This window comes from Trichomonas vaginalis, chromosome II (assembly GCF_026262505.1).
Source record: "Trichomonas vaginalis G3 chromosome II, whole genome shotgun sequence".
In the NCBI taxonomy this organism is placed as follows: domain Eukaryota; phylum Parabasalia; order Trichomonadida; family Trichomonadidae; genus Trichomonas; species Trichomonas vaginalis.
In genome coordinates this window covers 6,276,200-6,294,790 of record NC_067204.1, presented here as the reverse complement: position 1 = coordinate 6,294,790, position 18,591 = coordinate 6,276,200, and the positions used below count along the sequence as shown (strand labels likewise).

Genomic DNA, 18,591 nt, shown 5'->3' with positions numbered 1-18,591 from the left:
AACAAACGTTTTGAGATGATAAAACATACCCATTCCTTGTGTGAACAAATATTTTCTATCAAGCTATACGACTATATATATAAGATTTTATTTCATAAAGAATTTGATCGTAAGAGTTCCCAATTTATCGGTCTTAAACTATATCTTTCATAGACCAATGATTTTTCGATAGTTGTTTATGTATAAATAAGAGATTTATTCATGATTAAACAAAATGATAATAATAAATATAAAAAAACAATCAATTTTAGAAAATAACAAAAGGAAGCCAGTTATATGGCGTAAAGTCAACTTGGTGAATCCATGAAGTGAACTTATGTCTGCACATCGGGCAATTCAAGACTTGTGCACCCCATCTAAGGAAGCATGTCAAACAGAAACTGTGGGAGCATGGTAAGGTTATATAGAATTTGACGTTTTCCAAACAAACAGGGCATTGGAAAGGTTGTGTGCATTCATTTGTTTTGAATTCTTCTGGAAAATCTTTTGACGTGAGAAGAGCTGTTGCTTCGTAGATCCAATATATAAAGAAACAGCCTTTAAAGATAATATAAGCGATTTCAAGCAAAAGCGGCGAATAAAACTCGAAATGGTTAAGTGCTACAATCCAAAAGAAAGTTGTACAAACTGTTCTTGTCGCTGAAACAAATCTAGGCAAAATCGAAAATAAAAAGAAACCGTTCCCAATGCTAGCTGTGAACAAAAATGAAATATATATCTGTTGAATCATGACTAACATGAAGAAACATAAGAATGAAAATAATAATGAAGCTCTAAGACCGTCAAGAAAAGAAAAGGTGTTAAAATGGATATATGTATAATAAATAAGTAAAAACCAACCCCAAACTAGAGAAGCAAATTCAAGGATCATAAATGAATCTAACATATCAAAGAGAGAAGGATACTTTATAATTCCTTTTGCTGTTTCGGCTATTTTCCTTTTAAGCTTTTCAACTCTTCGCTGATACAAGATTATGATTAGAATACAAGCTATTCCAGTGTATCCTTCTATGATAATATAGCATCCAATAATAGCTATTAAAACTGAATACAAGAGAGAAATCTTAAAACAAACGGCATCCGTCTCTCTCTCAAACATTTTTTATGGAATTGTTTCCAAAATTTTTTGACACTTTTGCAATTTTAAAAAGTTCAACAAAATATGTTCCAACCCATCCACGAGTTCTCATATGTGTATTATTACTCAAGACAAAAAAAAACTATTGAAATTGTTGAAGAAATCAAAACAATCAAAGATCAGACTTTACTGCCTTTTGAGACTCATAAAAATCCATGCAATGTTCAAAATTTGATGCTATTTAACTATGTATGCTTGAGCCAATTGCAGATGGAATCAAAAATGTGATCAATAAGTTTATTTTAAGAAAAACTATTCTGATGTTAATTCATATGTTTGTTACCGATTGACAAACTAAAGAAAGAATTTATATTAATATTTACAAAATTAATTCTGAAGACTGAAAATTCAAGCAAAATCTTAGTCACCATTACGTAATGGGGAACGATAAATTCATAAGCTTACTCACATTTTGAAATAAGAAAGTAAAACTTTCAATTTATGAATTTTCTTTTTTAAATTATGATATAAACGTTTATTTAGGACGCTAAAGCATCATAGAAAAAGATGTGTATATTGGTGAGAATCGAAAAATATCAATCTGAGGGGTGGCAAAATATTTGTGGGGAAAACGATAAATCACAATTTGTCTCTCAATTTTTCTGAGTCTCTCAAAAAATACAGTAGTCCCTGAAATTTTTTTCTGGAAAAATAAAAAATTAATTTTTCCAAATTCCATTCATTTGATCAATGCCAAAACCATACGATCAGGATGAGCACAATCGCTTTTATCAATTTTCCTGAATAAGAGCAAGAGTTTCAAATCTCTTCCTTCATATATTGCTAAACTTTCACCATCGACCTGAAATTATCTTGGAAAATTTGCAAAGGATCATTAATATTGTCAATGATGAGTGGAGACAGTATACATCCGCGTGTTTTGGATCTGCTCAAGCTGAATTATTATGGCAATTTCTAAAAGAAAAAGAAATATGGATACAACAGCCACAAATACGAGATATTACAATTTATATATTATCACATGGAGCGAGCAATACATTTACAGCATTTAATCCTAAAAATAAATTATCAAGCGACGAAAATATCATGATTTTACTTGACATCATTGTTAATCCACATGACGACATTGAAAAAGAAAATGCTATTATTCTTTTAAAATACCTTATGAAATATACGACTGAGAAACTTGAAAATGAAGGTATCGCAGATATCCTTGTAAATAATTTATATGAGATTTGTAAAAAAAAAAAAAAAAAAAAAAAAAAAAAAAAAAAAAAAAAAAAAAAAAAAAAAAAGGTAGTGGGGCTTCCAGGCACTTCGTGCCCTCTAGCCCCGAAGATGTTTAGTATAAATGAAGTTCTTATATACGGGTCTTCCAGGAGCTTTTCACAAAATATATATGTTTTCATGTTTTGTCACTTTTCTGTCACTTTTCAGGTAAAAACATTTTTATTATATATATATAAAATGAATTTTACAAAACCACCGTTACCCTTCTTTGGAAATAAGAGTAGATGTAAAGATATTCTATTGAGAGAACTTAAGAAACTACCGAATGGTCTAACATTTGTAGACTTGTTCGGTGGAAGTTTCTATATATCCCATTTGTGCCATACAATATTCCCAGACTCAAAGATTATATGCAATGACTTCGACAACTATATGGACCGTCTCAAACATATACCAGACACAAACAAAATATTGAGTGAGTTAAAAGAAAAGATACCTATAGGTAAGATGGAACGTATACCATTAGATAAGAAAAATACTGTCAGAGAGGTTTTGAAAAAGGCAGAGTATATTGACTGGGATAGTATATCTGCTAGACTATTATATAGTGGTGCTATAAGAGTTCATGACATTGAAACACTTATGTCAAAAGTTTTATATCTTAACTATACAAATGTTTTCAAAGAGGACATAGAAAAATATATTGAGGGTATAGAGTTTGTGAGATGTCATTGGACAGATTTGTATGAAAAATATAAAGACAAGGAAAATGTTTTCTTTATAGTAGACCCGCCGTTCTTTAACACATGGGATTTTCAATACCAAGTAGACTGGACTTTGAGAGACTCTTTAGAAACTTTAGACGTTTTACATAAACCATCCATGCTTTTACTTTACATCCGATAAAAGTGGTTTGGAAAGTGTCATGAGATGGTTAGAGGACATACATGACTATGAGTTTAGATACGATAAGATAGAATATGAGAGAGGTCCTATAAACTGGAGAAAGTGTCATAACAAAGAAATTTTATTAGTAAGTAAATGTGGTTTGAAATAGGACTACTTGTTTTAGGTTTTTTCCATTGTGTCATTTATTTATTTGACGTGGCAGAAAAGTACAGAGAATATGAAGATGAACCAATGCCTGCAAATGTTCAGTATATGTACTCGTAAGAGATATTTTTATCTAATATTAAATGGACGCACAGAACTTAGCGAATGCACAGCAACCTGGACAACCAAACCAGAGAATATTCCAAATGAAGTTAGAATACAAACTGCAATGGCAAACTATGGTCAAGTGCCAACAGATGTACAAATGCAAACTGCCATGTCAAATGACGCTGCGTTAGGTTTGCCACCATGGTATGCAAATATGAGATGGAAAGAGTTTTATACAAACCCTGAAGTGGGATATAAACAACTTTATGCAGATGACGCGAACACAGGAGTTGACCCAGAATATGTTTTTCTACCAGAGGAGAAACAGAATGTATGAGCTCCAGTTAAAGAATGCTATGGAACTCAACAGGAAACGTAAGAGACTAGGCGGACATTAGATTTTTACATATAGTAAAATGGGTTTCTCAGTAAGATAGGAAACTTCTTTCGAAATGTTGGAAGAGGTATATGGAATGGAATAAAAACCGTAGGAAGAGGAATTTGGAACGGTGTCAAAAATATTGGTAAAGGGTAGGTCAGTTTGTTGGTATTATACCTAAAGACCCTGAACCAGAAGAACAAGCTCCTGTTATACAACAGCCTGAACCTGCACCACAGTCTAGTTGGCAACCAAATCCAACACCTCAACCGTATTAAAAAATTATATTTTTACCGTTCGATAGTAGTTGTATATGAAACTAAGTTCTAAGTAAAACGCATGGTATAATGGAATTATTCTTTTTCTTCCATCTGTAGTAAACCATACTTGAAAGTCTGAAATACTTCCACTTGGTGGTTCGTATAACTTTGTAGGTTTTTCGTAAAAGTCATTTGCCAAGCATAAGAAAGAGTTTTGGGCGCCAGAAAATGAAGCATGAACAATAATAGCAGCTGGGTCGAAAACATCTTTAATAAATATGGTTCATCTCTTGCATATCGACTGTAAATATTTGCTAAAGGAAGTTCGACTTTCTGATTTAACATTCTTTGCAAATAATACCATGACATTGCAGTGAATTCTGTATATATTTGTTCGTCTTTCTTTGGATTGTCTTCGTAGATTTGAAATGACACTTGTGAATTTTGTTTGTCATATACAATTCTCACATAAAGTGTGCTCTCGGTATTTGCATATTCATCAGCATATTTTGCATAACATGAATTTATTTTATCTTCTATATTTTTTAACGCAGTCTGTAGAGAAGATGAAAGGTCAACTTGTATTAGCTCAATTTCTTCCCACATTTTTCGTTTCCCTTCAGATATATAATCTATATGAAACCTTACAATAAATGGAAAACTTTTATCTTCTACAGACACAAACTTCATTCTACGAAAGCCAATAGCTTTTGTGACAGATGGGTCTCTTAGCCATCTTAATGGGTAGTCAAAACGATAGCCTTCATGCTTTACGGTCTCTGTCTCAAACTTTTGACCGACATTAGTAAAAAGTTCATCTAATGGTTTAGTTGTAGCAACTCTTGAATTTTCTTTTTCTATTGGAAGCATATTTTATCTAGAATAAAAATGTCAAATGAAACAGCGTCTATGAGAGAAATACAACACAACCGACAACTCATTTTGCAAGCTCTAAATAAGAACACAACAAACTTTTCAAACTATTCTAAGATATCTGAGTCATTGAAAGAAGGAAACTTAAAACTGACATTAAACCCAATGACAGATGAGTTTCTGTTTCAAGACAACAAGAACCATACTGTTTGTATAAATCCAACAAAAAGAACTTTAAACGAGAAACCTATAGATGAACTTCTTTTGAAAGCAGATATTGACAACAAAGCTGACAAAGAGTATGTTGACGATGAGTTAGCACGTATGGCTAGTGCGTTAGTGAAGAAGGCAGATAAGGAATATGTGGATGAAAAAGATGAAGAAATTAAAAAAATGGTTGAATGGTACCATGAACGGACAACAAAGATTTTAGAAGGTAAAGCCAATACAGGGTGGGTTTCAGGGTGTTTAGACCTTAAAGCCGACAAAGAAACTGTAGATATGTTGGCACAAACGGTTTCAAGTCATACCAGAGGTTTAATGGAAGATGGACAACAGTTGAAAGAGCTTGAGAAAGGTGTTACAGAGTTAAGGAATACAAAAGCAGACTCGAAATGGATAAAAGGATATGTAGATGCAACAAAAGAGTATATTTTCACATGGACAGAAGGAACATACCCACAAAAATATCATAGACATAACATTTCTGACGTAAATGAACTTGAAGAAAAGTTATATAAGAAAGCAGACAAAACAGAGCTTCAAACATTAAAGACAGAAATACTTCAAACACATATCCTATAGGTTCTATTTATACGTCAATGAACTCTACCAGACCAGAAACAGTTCTGGGTTTTGGAACTTGGACTCAAATAGTCGACAGGTTTTTGTATTGTGCAAACTCTTCAAAGGAAACAGGTGGAAGTAAAACGATTTCAGGTGAAAACTTACCTGCGCATAGTCACTACATAGATTTAAGTACATCTCAAGCAGGTTGGCATAAGCATAGATATTGGGATTGGTCAGGAATGATAAAAGGTAAAGGATATGATGTTAAAGACAACGTTAAGTTTGCTATAGATTGTTACTGGAGTAACACTGAGGGAGGAGGAAACCATACACATCGCGTTACAGGGTATACGCAAACAACGGGGCAGAGTAAAGACTACATGCCACCTTACATGACAGTTTACGCATGGTATAGAAATGCTTAGTCGTCATTTTCAACTTCTTTAGCATATTCGTCAGGAGTTGTCTTATATTTGTTAGGAACTGTCTTTGAAAGTATACCACCTTGAACTTTGACAAGTTTGAAACGAGGTCTGACAATAGTCGTTTTATCTTCTGCTTGCAGTCTGTACATTTTGCCATGTTTGCCTAAAACTTCATAATATTCTCTTGTATACTTTCTTCTATTTTTACGAACACGAATGTGAGTACCTGTCGAGTTCCCATTGTTGTCATAGTCAATAGTATTTTCATATGGGTCGCGTTTAGGTATTTCTATTTTTACTTTGTCACCTTTCTTAAGTTTGAAGCCTGGCATTCTTTCTTGTTTGTCTCTTTTGACTAAACTATTAAATATATAGTCTTTCTCTAAGTCGGGGTTGTTTTTCATTTCTTCGGGGGAGTGGTTTCCCAAACCTTTTTGTTTACGGTTATTGTAAATATTTAAAACTTGTCTCATCTTTGCCATGGAGAAGTGTCTATATTTGTCGTCATATGACATTTCACTACCTCACCACCTTGTGGTTGGTTTAAGTCTCTTAAGATTTTTATACAACTGTCAATGACACCAAGAGCAGAATGGTTTTGGTCGACAATGAAATATTGGTTTACATTTTTTGAACGCAGATAGTTTTTAATATCGTCTGATTTGAAAGAACTTTCACAGTCAGATGTCAGTTTTGTTGGATGGTATTTGTCAACGAATATTGTCAAAGTTTTCACATCTAAAATATTTTTGGACTGTAATGGTATGGCTTCACAGTATCTTGTGTTTTGACCGACAAATATTAGCCAGTATGGTGGTCCATCTTCTCTATACCTCGGAATGTTTTCCAAGATATCCATAAACCAAGCATTTGGTGTTGAACTAAAGATTTTTATCATGAGTGCTTTCTTTGTCGCTTAGAAACATAGGGGTCCTTGTTTGGATTCGTCATTTTTTAACCATAAGAAATGGGTTTATTTGGCGCATTAGCAGGAGTTGCATCCAGATTTTTGCCCGCAGTGGGAACAATAGCCAGAGGTGTTTGGAATTGGAAGGAAGATTTTGAGTACATTAGGTATACTGAAAGAGAAAGCACAACCTATTATACAAACTGTACAGAAAGGTTGGGAGTAGCACGAGATGCAGCAAATCTTATTCCAAATCCTGAAACAAGAGGAAAAGTTCAAGGATGGATGGACAATGTAGGAAGACAAGCAGGAAACTACTATATAACAAAGCAAATGACTACTATAACCAAGCAGGACACTATATGGACCAAGGTGAAAGATTCTTTAACAGAGGATATAACCATGCACAACAGTGGGTAAACAATAACCAACCGCAACCGCCTCAAACTGGGGAATGTAAATTTTTTACTGAGATGAAATGAACAATACAGCATTGAGACAAATGGGTTCAAGATGGATTTGTCGACTTCCAGCAGTTACACAACCACGTGTTTGTCAAGTTCTTCCTATACCTCAGGAAGTTTTAGACCGACTTAAAAAACAACAACCAGTTGAAAACAAACCAAACTAAAATTTTTTACTGAGATGAAATGACCGAAGAAGTTGAAACGGTAGATTTGACACCACAAACAAAAAGTTCAGAACCATTGTCAAAACCTGTCAAAGAACTTACAGATGAAGAGAAAAATTCAATAATAGAAAGTGCCAGGTCTGGAAATACAAACCCTAACTATAAAGTCACTTTTCATAGAAATGGAACGGCTAGTATCTCAAAAAAGAAACAGACTCTCACAAATAAAATATTGAAGTCTGAAGGAGCTTTCGAGACAACAGATGGAAAAGTTTACTTCACTGACCAACAGTTCATTATAGAACATCTCATTGACTTAGAGTCGAAATATTCTAAACTTTACAACAAACACAAAAAGTTGAAAGGAAAACAAAAACAAATGGCATATGATATTTATGAAGATGTTGACGACACAACTGTTCAAGCAAGTGAGGTAAAGTCAGAGGAACCGAAAAGTGACGAAAAACCATAGAAGAAGAAGCCAAAAACTGAAGATAAACCAAAACCAAAGTTAGTTTCAAACTAAACCAAGTCAACCTTCATTAGCTGGTATGGGTTGGCGTCAAAGACTTATGGCAGCAGGTGGTTATGTAAAGTAAAGAAAAAAATATTTTTTTATTTTTATAAAAATGCCCCCATATAGAATGGATAGAAAGTCTGCTAGAATAAAAGCAGAGTTAGAAAGATATGGTTGGAAAGTTTCGAAGAAGTTTAAATATAGGAAGGGAAGACCCATAAAAGTCTATGACAAACTGTCTGGTCTTCGCTACGAAATGGACTTAGAAACACCGCGCGCAATTATCCAAACAGACTAGAGAGGTTAGAAGAAGAACGTCTTATGGACATGCCTTTCGATGTTTCTGAGCCTCAAGTTGAAGGACACGACGGCTTTGCCAGATTCTACTGGAAACATGACGAACAATTGCATCCTTTGAGAAGGAAAAAAGGAAAAGGTGAAGACACATGCTCCCATGGAAAGAACAAGATATGCATATGAGAAGTATCGTGAAGTTAGAAGTCAAATTACATCTGGTCGAACCTTTACAGTAAACTTTGACGAAGGAAAGAACAAAGAAGGCTTCATGGGTGTACTTGCTGCAATTCAAGACGGAAATAAGAAAGGATACAATCTCAGACTAACCGTAACAGATTTATGGTCATATTTACTATGCACATGGCAATGTCACAACAGCCGCACAACTTCTTGACGCTTTCAAGACTACAAAGAGAGAACAAATGGTTGACTCCGACTCAGATATTTTGAATGCGATTGAAGGAATTGCAAGTGTCAAGTTCGAATGGTACCAACCTAACCCTCAAGCAGTCAGACAACATGCTGGATACTTTCCGTTCATAAATAAGTCTGACATTGACTTGACAAGGTATGGAATTTACAATTCAATTGAAACAATTGTCAATGAACCTTGCATTCTTACATGTCTCAGGAACTCTGGTCTTGTTACAGATGAGAAAATGAAGTATCTTGAGTCATGTGTGAAGACAAGGTACATTCTCAGAGGTCAATTGGCAAAAATTGCACCGTTGGCAAATGTCAATATCCGAGTCAACATTCCGACTGAGAAAGGTTCTTCACATGACGACTATGTTGTTGACAAAGACTTACCATGGTTGAAGATTGTAATTGTCCACAACCACTTCATGTTGAACGAAAGTCTTACAAACCCATTGTTCGGAAAAGGCAAGTGCAACATTGTCAGAGCTGTTAACATTCTTTTCGAGAAAGGTTTGTTGGAACCGATTCCAGATGACAAGCTGACAGAAAGTTTTGTACCAAAAGACGAAACAAACTTTTCACTGTTAGCAAGACCAAAAGTTGTTCCAGACAAAGTTCTAGTACAAAAGAAGTACACAGTTCCAAAAGGAGTTGGATTGTTCGGATACCAACCTGAACCAGAAGAACTTCCAATGAGGTTGCAAGAACTTCAAGATGCTATAAACAAACTTCCATTGAGACATCCAATTGACGTCAAATTGTATTGGAGAGCATCTGAGTTAGGTCAGAAGGTTTTATATGAAACAGGTTGCTTCGACGATGTTTATGAGATAACAGGAGAAGTTTCTCAGAAGATAAGAGACTCACTTGAATTTCCACAAACTGGACCATTGGTTGCGACAAGTTCGACTCAGATGAAAAGATATACTATGTCGACCTTAACGCTGCATACATGAGGTTTGTCCAATATATCCGACTGGAATTCCAAACGAAGATGGTGAGTTCCCAGGAAGGAACTATACAGTTGGAAAAGTCATACAACAACTGTATGATATTAGGAAAGCTTCAAACCCCAAACTTGCAATGACACTCAAATTGCTTATGAATTCGACATGGGGATATTCCATTAAGAAACCTCAAGAGATGAAGAGTAAACATTATGAGAAGGTCGACAACTTTGTTGAAAGGTTTTCTCCTTTTGTTTTGAAGTACGAATTCACTCAAGGTCAAAGTGGCTTAGTAACCACATTAAAACCTATTGTCGAACATTGGTCTTACCCTCAGTTCGCAAAGGCAGTCCTTGACAACTACAACAAATTCTTCTCCGAAGTCAAATCCAAAGTGAAGGTTTACTATGAGAACATTGACGCACTCATGACGAACGAAGAAGGCTATAACAAACTCATTGAAATGGGCATGGTCGGTGAAAAGATGGGTCAATTCAAATTGGACAAAATTTTCACCGAAGTTCATGTAATATCGAAAAGGAAGTACTGGGGTGTTAAAGAAGATGGTGAAATAAAACATTGCATGAAATAAAAAATTTTTATTCGAATTTGAATCGGACAGGTCGAGTTACACCATTCTTGGTCTCAAACTCATATATAACCTGTTTGTTTGTATTTTCGTCGACTATGACACGAGACACAAACATTGACCAAACGGACAAAAAGTGTCATTTCAGATGGTCACGCAGCCAATCGCATTCGAGCACTTCGAAGAAGCCTTACGTTCCAAGGGAGAGGGTGTCTGGTGCAAGGCAGAGGTCATGAAACTCTACGAGCAGTACATCCTCAATGCCTGGGAGGACAAATCGTCCTTGGATTGGCAATTCTACCAACTCCTCTGGGACGACCTCCTAGCAACTGGGATGACGAAAGAGTCCAATTCAGGGTCAGGAACTACTTGTCCAAATTCTCATTAATTTAAGCTACTTAACTAAATAAACACCTAAATTTACTCGGGGTTTCCCCCTAAAATAAAATTTTTTTACTCTTAGAACCACTCGAGGTTCTCCTTACGGTTGTTGAGCTTGTCACCGTCAATGTGTCTGACCTTCGTCTTCTTGCTGGATTTGGAACCCATTGAATTGCGACAAGCTTGCCCATGGAGATTGAACCGCGATTCCGAAGGTTAAGGTTCAAGTGTCCCAAGTTGTTGAGGACTGGGGTAAGAACCTTGCCTGTCTCCTTGTTGCGGATTTTGTATGGGTAGGGTTGGGAAATTTCATAACTGTCATCGGCAACAAGGGTTGCCCAAACTTCCTTTTCTTCGTGTTTCTCTTCTTCTTCCTCTTCTTCTTCGTGTTTCTCTTCTTCTTCGTGTTTCTCTTCTTCTTCGTGTTTCTCTTCTTCCTCGAAAATTCCTTCTTCAATTTGGTACTCACGAATTACGGTGTTGGAGGTTCTGTCCTTTCCGAGTACCTTCCAGATGGCGTCTATCTCTTCGAAGAAACGGTATATGAGTCTGGCAAGGTCTCGGTTTTCTCTCTCGTAATTGCGCAAGGTTTCCGCTAAATCGTTCAGGACTTTCTCATTGGAAGCTTGGTTCATGAGGAACTCACCTTTAAGTCCCTTCATCTCTTCCATAAGACTACTTTGGAGAGTCTTAACGGTGTTTGTCAGATGAGCTTTCAAATGCATAATTTGAATTTGAACTGGGCGCTTGTCTGGCAACATTGAAAGGACATCTGCCATTGTGTTCGGCTTCGGTGCTTGTTCGGACATCGAAAAAATGAAGTGGTTTGAGAATGACGGTTTTACTTCAAAAAGCTTGTTATGACGGTTAAGTCATACAACAAGTTTAAAATAATATCTTGTTCTTCTTCTGAACGTTTGTTGTCTCTTCCGATAAAAGTTTCGAACATGAGAACCAAAAAACGTTTTTTGAGATTGCGGAAGAGTTCAGGCAAACGTTCATATTCTGGATATGTTGGGAGCAGTTCAAAACATCTGAGCTGACTTTCGGACAAAATTGGGACAATGTCAACAAATTCATCTTTGGTCGGACTGCTTGAAGGTAAGTCCCTTACATGTAAGTAGCTCTGGTAAAGTCTTCTCATTTCTGCTAACTTTTGGAGTATAGCTTCGTAGTTTAGAAGTTTTAATTTTAATTGTCTTATTCCACTCTTGACATCTAAACGGTAACTATCCATGAGGTCAAGAGTAGCTTTGGTAGCTTTAAGTGGAGCTATCTGTTCCTTGACTTGTGCAATTTTGGTTGCAATTGTGGTTTGAGCTCCTTCAAGTTCGCCGTCTATGTCGTTCTCAACGCCTTCAACCATGGCTTGAAACTCTTCATCGGTCCATTGAGATTGGTGTGGGACGAATTTAACTTGCTTCATTCAAAAAATGAAAAAAAATGTTTTTACTCAAAACGTTAAGGTTGACTGAACTGGTTGGATGTCGCCTTCACAGGTTATGTAGAACGGCTGACCCGAGAAGTGAAGGAGAGACTGAATTGCCAATTTCATATGGGGTAGGGGGTTCTCCTTGTTTGGTATTTTTATCCAAGGACGTTTGTTTAGGAACTTAACAAGAGCTTCTCTTTTGGCGTCCTTTATGTCGTAGGCTGTCCCGTCTGGTATTTGAATTGGAATTCCAGTCGAAGTCTCGAGCTGAAGTGTAGACCTTCCAGAAATAGTGGTGAACTTGACCTTGGGCTTCATTACCCTGCGCAAGTACTGCTTAACAACTTCATTTATCTCTATAAGGTAAATTGCCTCGTCAAATCCTTCTGGTATTCCGAGTCCTTCCATCCGACAGGAAAATATTTTCCCGACAACTGGAAAAAATTTTCCCGACAACTGGAAAAAATTTTCCCGACGACAGGAAGGACTCTTCCAGTTGTCCGTCCGTAAACCATTCAAATTTTCGAAAATTGAGAACTTTTGGTCGAACTTCAGAAAAAGTTTTTCCTTCCGACAGGAAAATTTTTTCCTTCCGACAGGAAAGGTTTTTTCTTCCAACAGGAAAGGTTTTTCCTTCCGACAGGAAAGGTTTTTCCTTCCGACGGTTAAGCCACAAACAGATGTCCGACGTACCACCAACCGAGCCCATTCCCAAACCAGAGGAACCTAAAGCACCAGCCCCTGCACCTCAGCAACCTCAGTTCCAGCAAGTCCCTCCACCAAATTACTACCAATTTCCACCTCAAGGTTACTACCTACCACAAGGCTTCCCGAACTACCCTCCTCCTCAGCCTATGCCTTACTTCCCCAACCCTTGGATGTTTATGCAAAACCCTGCCCCACAATTCCAATCTCAATCCAAGAGAGACCAAGAGTTCGAGGAAGGTCTGAACCGCTTACGCAAAGAGTATGCTACTACCCCAATGGAAGAAGACAGGCTTTCAGTCTCTTCCCTCAAATCGACCGATTCGACTCGTACCACAGATTCGGTTCGTGACCGTGAAGACTACCTCAAGCAGTCTGAGAGACTCTTCATCCTACAACCATTTACAGTTGGAGCTCTCAAGAACATGCGCAATTACGAAGGTCAGACACCAGCTGGAGACCGCAAAACAGACGTACTCGCAAGAGCAGTCCAACTGGTCAAGACAAAGACTGAGATAGTCGACTTCATTCTTGCAGCTTGCCCATACAAGTAAAAAAATAAACAATTACGAGTTAAACTTTTTATTCTTTCTTTTCTGAGTTGTTTAGAGCTGGTTTCTCTTGTAGGAACCTTTCGTACTCTTCCATGGTCATGTAATTGCGAATTTGGTACGCAATTCCAGGTTCGTTGTTTTTGAACCTTACGTATGTAACGCTTCCATCCTCCTCAGGGAAGTAAGCTGCTAACATCTGACCAAGTTTTCTCGGTGACTCGGAGCTCATAAAAATGTCACTTTTTAAACGTTAAGTTTTTAGTCTTATTTTACCCTTTGTTTACCCTTTGTTTGTCAAGGTAGTATTGGAGTGCAATTTCTCCAAATTCTCTGTGTCGGAGTTCTTCAGCATTTTCCAAGGTGTACCTGGAGAACTCAAAGAAGTTGTCAAGAAGATACTGCCATGCTGCTCTTCTGAGTTCGTCGGTATTTTGGAAGTGTTGCACCTTCGAGTCTTCGGACATGAAAAAATGACACTTTTTCTATTAAACCGTTTTGGCATTTCTCATGAGTGAGTATAGTTCTGCCGAACCATTGGAAGAGAAGAAGTACCCTTGCTGGCAAAAGACAAAAATAGTTGCCTTAGTTGTCATTGCAATTGTACTCGTAATTGAATTCATTGTACTTCTCTTCACGTACATAAAACTCAGCAATGGTATTTGCTTTAAGAAGCTACCATCTTACTAAGACTAAACACTTAGATTTTTCAAGCTTGACTTTTTACAATTTGAATTTTGTCATAAATTTACACCAAAAATAATGTTTAGGTGAAGAGGTGAGATTTCACCTCTTTTTTCACCTGTTTTTTCACCTCATGAATTTTCATGATTTCATCGTAAATGTTTTGTCGAAACTTCATCGTAATGAGCGTAAATGACCCAAAAATAATGTTTAGGTGAAGAGGTGAGATTTCACCTCTTTTTTCACCTGTTTTTTCACCTCATGAGTTTTCCCGAAATAAAAAATAAAGTTGGTTTTTTTAAAAAAATATTTTTTTATTTTTATTGTAAGAACATGTTAGCAACAACAGCACCAAACTCGTTAGTCATGAACCCAACTTCTATGTTAGTAGAGATGAAAAGCTTCATTCCTTCTTCATATACTTTCGAAACAGAAATCCAGAAGATAAAGCAAGAACTTTTAACAAATAATTTAGACTGTAGTGCGAAAGATGAAACAAATGAACAGTATCTTTATGAAATGCAGGACATTATTGACCATTTACCTAAACTTCCTGAAATACAACAACAAAAGCTCACTATTCCAGAATTCGATGAAATAGAAGTCAAAGCAACTGACTCAGTAGAAATAAAGAAGTTCATACGTAAGGTTAACTATGAGTTTCTTGGATTTCATTGCAACCACAAAGTTATGGACAAAGATTGCGACATGGTTTATAAAAATATTTCTGACCTTTACAAATCTGAAGAATTTAAGACCTACGACAACTTTGTTTCGTTAGTTGCAAAATGTGTATGGCAGATAAGAGATAAAGATAAAAGAGGTAAGGTATGGAACGAACAGATAAAACCAGTAACTTTTGAGTTAAAGAAAACCATTGACGCCTTAGTCATACTTGCAGGTAAGATTTCAATGTACAATGCTAAAATGAACCCACAATGTTCAAAATGTAAAGCAGCAATGAGGAAATATAACTATTCTGTCAAAGAGATAGAACGTATGCGAAACGACTATGCTGACTTAAAGAAAGAAGCAGAGAAACCAGCAGAAGATAAAATGGACATGTTGACATTTCTAAACAAAAACTATCCAACAGCAGAAGATTTCCTTCTTTCAGATGTCAAGAAGAAATATAAAGAAACATTCGACATTGTGAAAACATTCGATGTACTAAAAGAAGAAATAGAAGCTACGAAATTGTTTAGGATTTCAAATATACATCATACAATTCATGTAAAACGCTTATAAAATAACAGGTGAAAAAAGAGGTGAAAAAAGAGGTGAAATCTCACCTCTTCACCTAAACATTATTTTTATTGAATTCAGCAACAAAATTCTGAGTAAAATAATTTTTAGGGCTTGTGTCAAACCGTTGAGTTTTCACAAAATTTAAAAAATAACGTTTACCATGTGAAACGCTTATAAAATAACTGAGGTGAAAAAAGAGGTGAAAAAAGAGGTGAAATCTCACCTCTTCACCTAAACATTATTTTTATTGAATTCCGTATGAAATTTCATGAATTTCCTCATATGCTTGCTTCCCTCGGAAAATCGTGAAGAACAGCGAGTAGTGAAAAAACCCTGGTCGCCAAAACTCTTTATTTTTTAAGCTTGACTTTTTACAATTTGAACTTTGTTCGCGTAGATGTGAATTCTGAAAGAAGTATGAGGGTCTTGTATGACTTTGTACTTCTCCCATAGTTCATGTCTGTCAAACTTACCTGCCATGGACTCTTTCATAAGTTCCATGAAATCGTCTTCGGACAATCCAGGGAAAAGTATGATATCAGTAAGTATTCTCTTTACATCCTTACTTAAACTCTTTGCTGTCTGTACACAAATGACAACTGAGATGTTAAAGTGTCTGAGCTTCTTAAGAATTCGACACATGTCTTGTTCTCTATTCTTTAACAAAGGATGAGAAGCAAAGTCATCTAAGATAAGAAGACATCTATGAGGGTAAGTCTTCCAATCGTAAGATTGCAATTTCTTCGAAATGTATTCTATCTCTTTCTGTTTGTTTCTGAAGTGTTTCTTCTCTAATATTCTCTGCATTTCCTCATTTGGGTCTTTAAACTTCGAATTGACATACTCATTTATAGCATTGTACTTCAAAACTCTTCTTTGGTACTTCTTTATCCAATCTAACAACTCAGAGTCTTTTATACATACTAACTTAGACTTCTTTATAATATCTTTGAACGAATTGACGGTTTGGTCAAATTGACCAGAAGTACTACAAATAACAACTAACTCATAGAATGGGTTCTTCTCATCTAGTTCTTGTTGTTGTGCAGCCATTTTAAGATAAGTGAAAGTCTTACCCGACCCAGGTGGTGCGATTAGACCTGTTATACCATTCTGAGCAAATAAGAACTTTTCATGTATGGGTTTTATCTGAGCATTTTCCAACTTCCTCTTGTTCTTGTTTAAAACATTCTCAAATTTCTTGTCAATGTCAGCAAACTTTTTTTCTAACATATTTTTAGAAAAATTAAAAATTTTATCTTTTAGGAAATGTCTAGCGATTTCGCTATCTATATTCGAGACAAGCTTTTCGACAGCAAAACATCTGTCGACCATAAAATCTTACATAGTGTAAACAAGAAAGGGAATTTGTTCTAAAGTTCTGTTTCTGGGAATATGACAAGAACCATAAAACATTACAAAGAGCAGTCTTAAAATTTGTCAATGACAGACTTGTTGACAGAGATGACGCCGATTGGAAAGATGAAGTCCAACAAAAGTTCTTAGAATGCAAAGAAGCACATGCGCTGTTCTTGAGATGAAATAGAAAACAGAATAGAAGAGCTATTAAAGGACAAAGAACTTTTACATAAATATGGTTCTGAGAAATTTGACATAACTCCACCAGAAAAGAAGAAGAAGAGAGAAAAGAAAGAAAAAAAGAAAAGAAAAGTAGAAGAGAAGAAGACCAGAGCCAGAGCCAGAGAAAAAGAAATTTGACATGTAAAAATAAAATTTTATTTTTAGAACATTTCTGGTCAATGTCAATGTTTCTCTTCCTCTTTAGGAGCAAACACTGGCTTAGACTCTAAAATCTTTTTACCCAATTTACCTTGAACTTCAACTATCTTAGACTCATAATATTCATAGTCGTCTGCTTTCTTTGGTTCATAAGGTATAACAAGTTTGTATGCTTTGCCTTCTTTAAGGTTTGAGAACCTTCTGTCAAAATTTTCTTTGACTGCTAACAAACCTTTTATGTCTAAGTCTTCAAATTTCGCACCATTTTTAGTCACAATAGCAAACTTAACTGGTTCGATGTTCCAACTTTGTCAAATGTAGACTTTTCAAAATGGTAGAAGTAACATTCAAATAAGCGAATGGGTCTAGTTCTTCTTTAAGTCCTGACATGTACTTGTTGACTGAGATGAATTTCATCATCTTTTTCTATCGGATAAAAAAATATTTTTTTTAAAATTTACTCATAAAATTTTCTTTGTATATACGCCGTTCTGAACATCTAAAAGACTTTTTGACATTTGCCAAGAATGTTCGTTTAGAAGCTGCCATATAACCATATTCTTGACAATATTGTTTATATTCATCATATAAAGACCTTTCATCTAATGACACAAAGTCAGTTTCATCTATGAACAGTTCATATACACTCTTGTTTGTTCTAACAATGTTTGTCTCTCTTCGGTATGTGGAATTTGTCTTGGATTGAACTTTGAAATATCTAATGTCATGAATATGAGAACAAGTGGTTGTAAAAGTCAGATGTCAAAGTTTCTGCTAAGTCGTCAAAATATTCTGTATCTTGCATATGAGAATCTGACGTTCTGACAACTACATATCTTCTGTCAGAACTTTCTAACTTCATCGGAACAGCATTGTTTGAAACCATAATGAAGTTTGCAACATTTCACAAACTCTTTGGTCTTTATATTTTCTTTCAACAACTCCAACTTTATCTGTTATAAGACTCTTCAAAGCATCTGAGTTCAAAACTTTTGTTGTATCTATACTTTGAAGTTCATTGCAAACTATAAGTTTCATATTCTCTATTGAGGAGTTTAAACTTGCCCAGATGTTTTCTAAGTTTGTCATATTCGGATTCGAATAACCTTTCTAACAGTTTGCACAAATATCTGTAAAGAAGTATTTTACCAGTTCCTTGTTTTCCAATTATAATGAGAGCAGTTTCATTCTTAGCACTTGGATGTTGTAAGATGTTTGCAAACCAACATAAGATATACTCATAGACTCTTTCGTTTCCATTGCATATAATTTCTTTGACATGGTCTAACCAAGCTTCTATAACATTTTCTTTCCATTCTACTTGTT

At 35.7% G+C, this 18,591-nt stretch overlaps 8 protein-coding genes and 2 pseudogenes across 10 annotated transcripts, besides 1 other annotated feature; 4 read left to right on the top strand and 6 right to left on the bottom strand.

The window, feature by feature from the left end:
• Positions 1 to 198: 198 nt before the first annotated feature.
• TVAGG3_0496240 (RING finger protein 141-related family) lies at positions 199 to 1,115 on the bottom strand (the record flags this gene model as incomplete). The annotated part of the gene is made up of 1 exon (XM_001312899.1): positions 248 to 1,099. The coding sequence occupies one exon, from the start codon at positions 1,097 to 1,099 to the stop codon at positions 248 to 250; it is 852 nt and encodes a 283-aa protein (XP_001312900.1).
• A 3,036-nt stretch (positions 1,116 to 4,151) lies between these two features.
• Positions 4,152 to 4,999, bottom strand: TVAGG3_0496230 (annotated as a pseudogene). Its single transcript has one exon. A coding segment is annotated over exon 1 (848 nt).
• Positions 5,000 to 5,269: 270 nt separating this feature from the next.
• Positions 5,270 to 18,591: part of a mobile genetic element that runs on past the window's edge.
• Positions 7,602 to 7,754, top strand: TVAGG3_0496220 (uncharacterized protein; the record flags this gene model as incomplete). Its single annotated transcript, XM_001312898.1, has 1 exon — positions 7,602 to 7,754. One exon carries the CDS (start codon positions 7,602 to 7,604, stop codon positions 7,752 to 7,754), a length of 153 nt encoding a protein of 50 aa, XP_001312899.1.
• TVAGG3_0496210 (uncharacterized protein) lies at positions 11,747 to 12,142 on the bottom strand (the record flags this gene model as incomplete). The annotated part of the gene is made up of 1 exon (XM_051236398.1): positions 11,747 to 12,142. One exon carries the CDS (start codon positions 12,140 to 12,142, stop codon positions 11,747 to 11,749), a length of 396 nt encoding a protein of 131 aa, XP_051094222.1.
• TVAGG3_0496200 (uncharacterized protein) lies at positions 12,359 to 12,745 on the bottom strand (the record flags this gene model as incomplete). Its single annotated transcript, XM_051236397.1, has 1 exon — positions 12,359 to 12,745. One exon carries the CDS (start codon positions 12,743 to 12,745, stop codon positions 12,359 to 12,361), a length of 387 nt encoding a protein of 128 aa, XP_051094221.1.
• TVAGG3_0496190 (uncharacterized protein) lies at positions 13,018 to 13,596 on the top strand (the record flags this gene model as incomplete). The annotated part of the gene is made up of 1 exon (XM_051236396.1): positions 13,018 to 13,596. One exon carries the CDS (start codon positions 13,018 to 13,020, stop codon positions 13,594 to 13,596), a length of 579 nt encoding a protein of 192 aa, XP_051094220.1.
• Positions 13,625 to 13,825, bottom strand: TVAGG3_0496180 (uncharacterized protein; the record flags this gene model as incomplete). Its single annotated transcript, XM_051236395.1, has 1 exon — positions 13,625 to 13,825. One exon carries the CDS (start codon positions 13,823 to 13,825, stop codon positions 13,625 to 13,627), a length of 201 nt encoding a protein of 66 aa, XP_051094219.1.
• TVAGG3_0496170 (organellar and viral DNA polymerase type B) lies at positions 14,611 to 15,217 on the top strand (the record flags this gene model as incomplete). Its single annotated transcript, XM_051236394.1, has 1 exon — positions 14,611 to 15,217. A coding segment is annotated over one exon (607 nt), but the record flags the coding sequence as incomplete, so codon positions are not given.
• On the bottom strand, positions 16,054 to 16,758 carry TVAGG3_0496160 (protein of unknown function, DUF4106 family; the record flags this gene model as incomplete). The annotated part of the gene is made up of 1 exon (XM_051236393.1): positions 16,054 to 16,758. A coding segment is annotated over one exon (705 nt), but the record flags the coding sequence as incomplete, so codon positions are not given.
• On the top strand, positions 16,795 to 17,251 carry TVAGG3_0496150 (annotated as a pseudogene). Its single transcript has one exon. A coding segment is annotated over exon 1 (457 nt).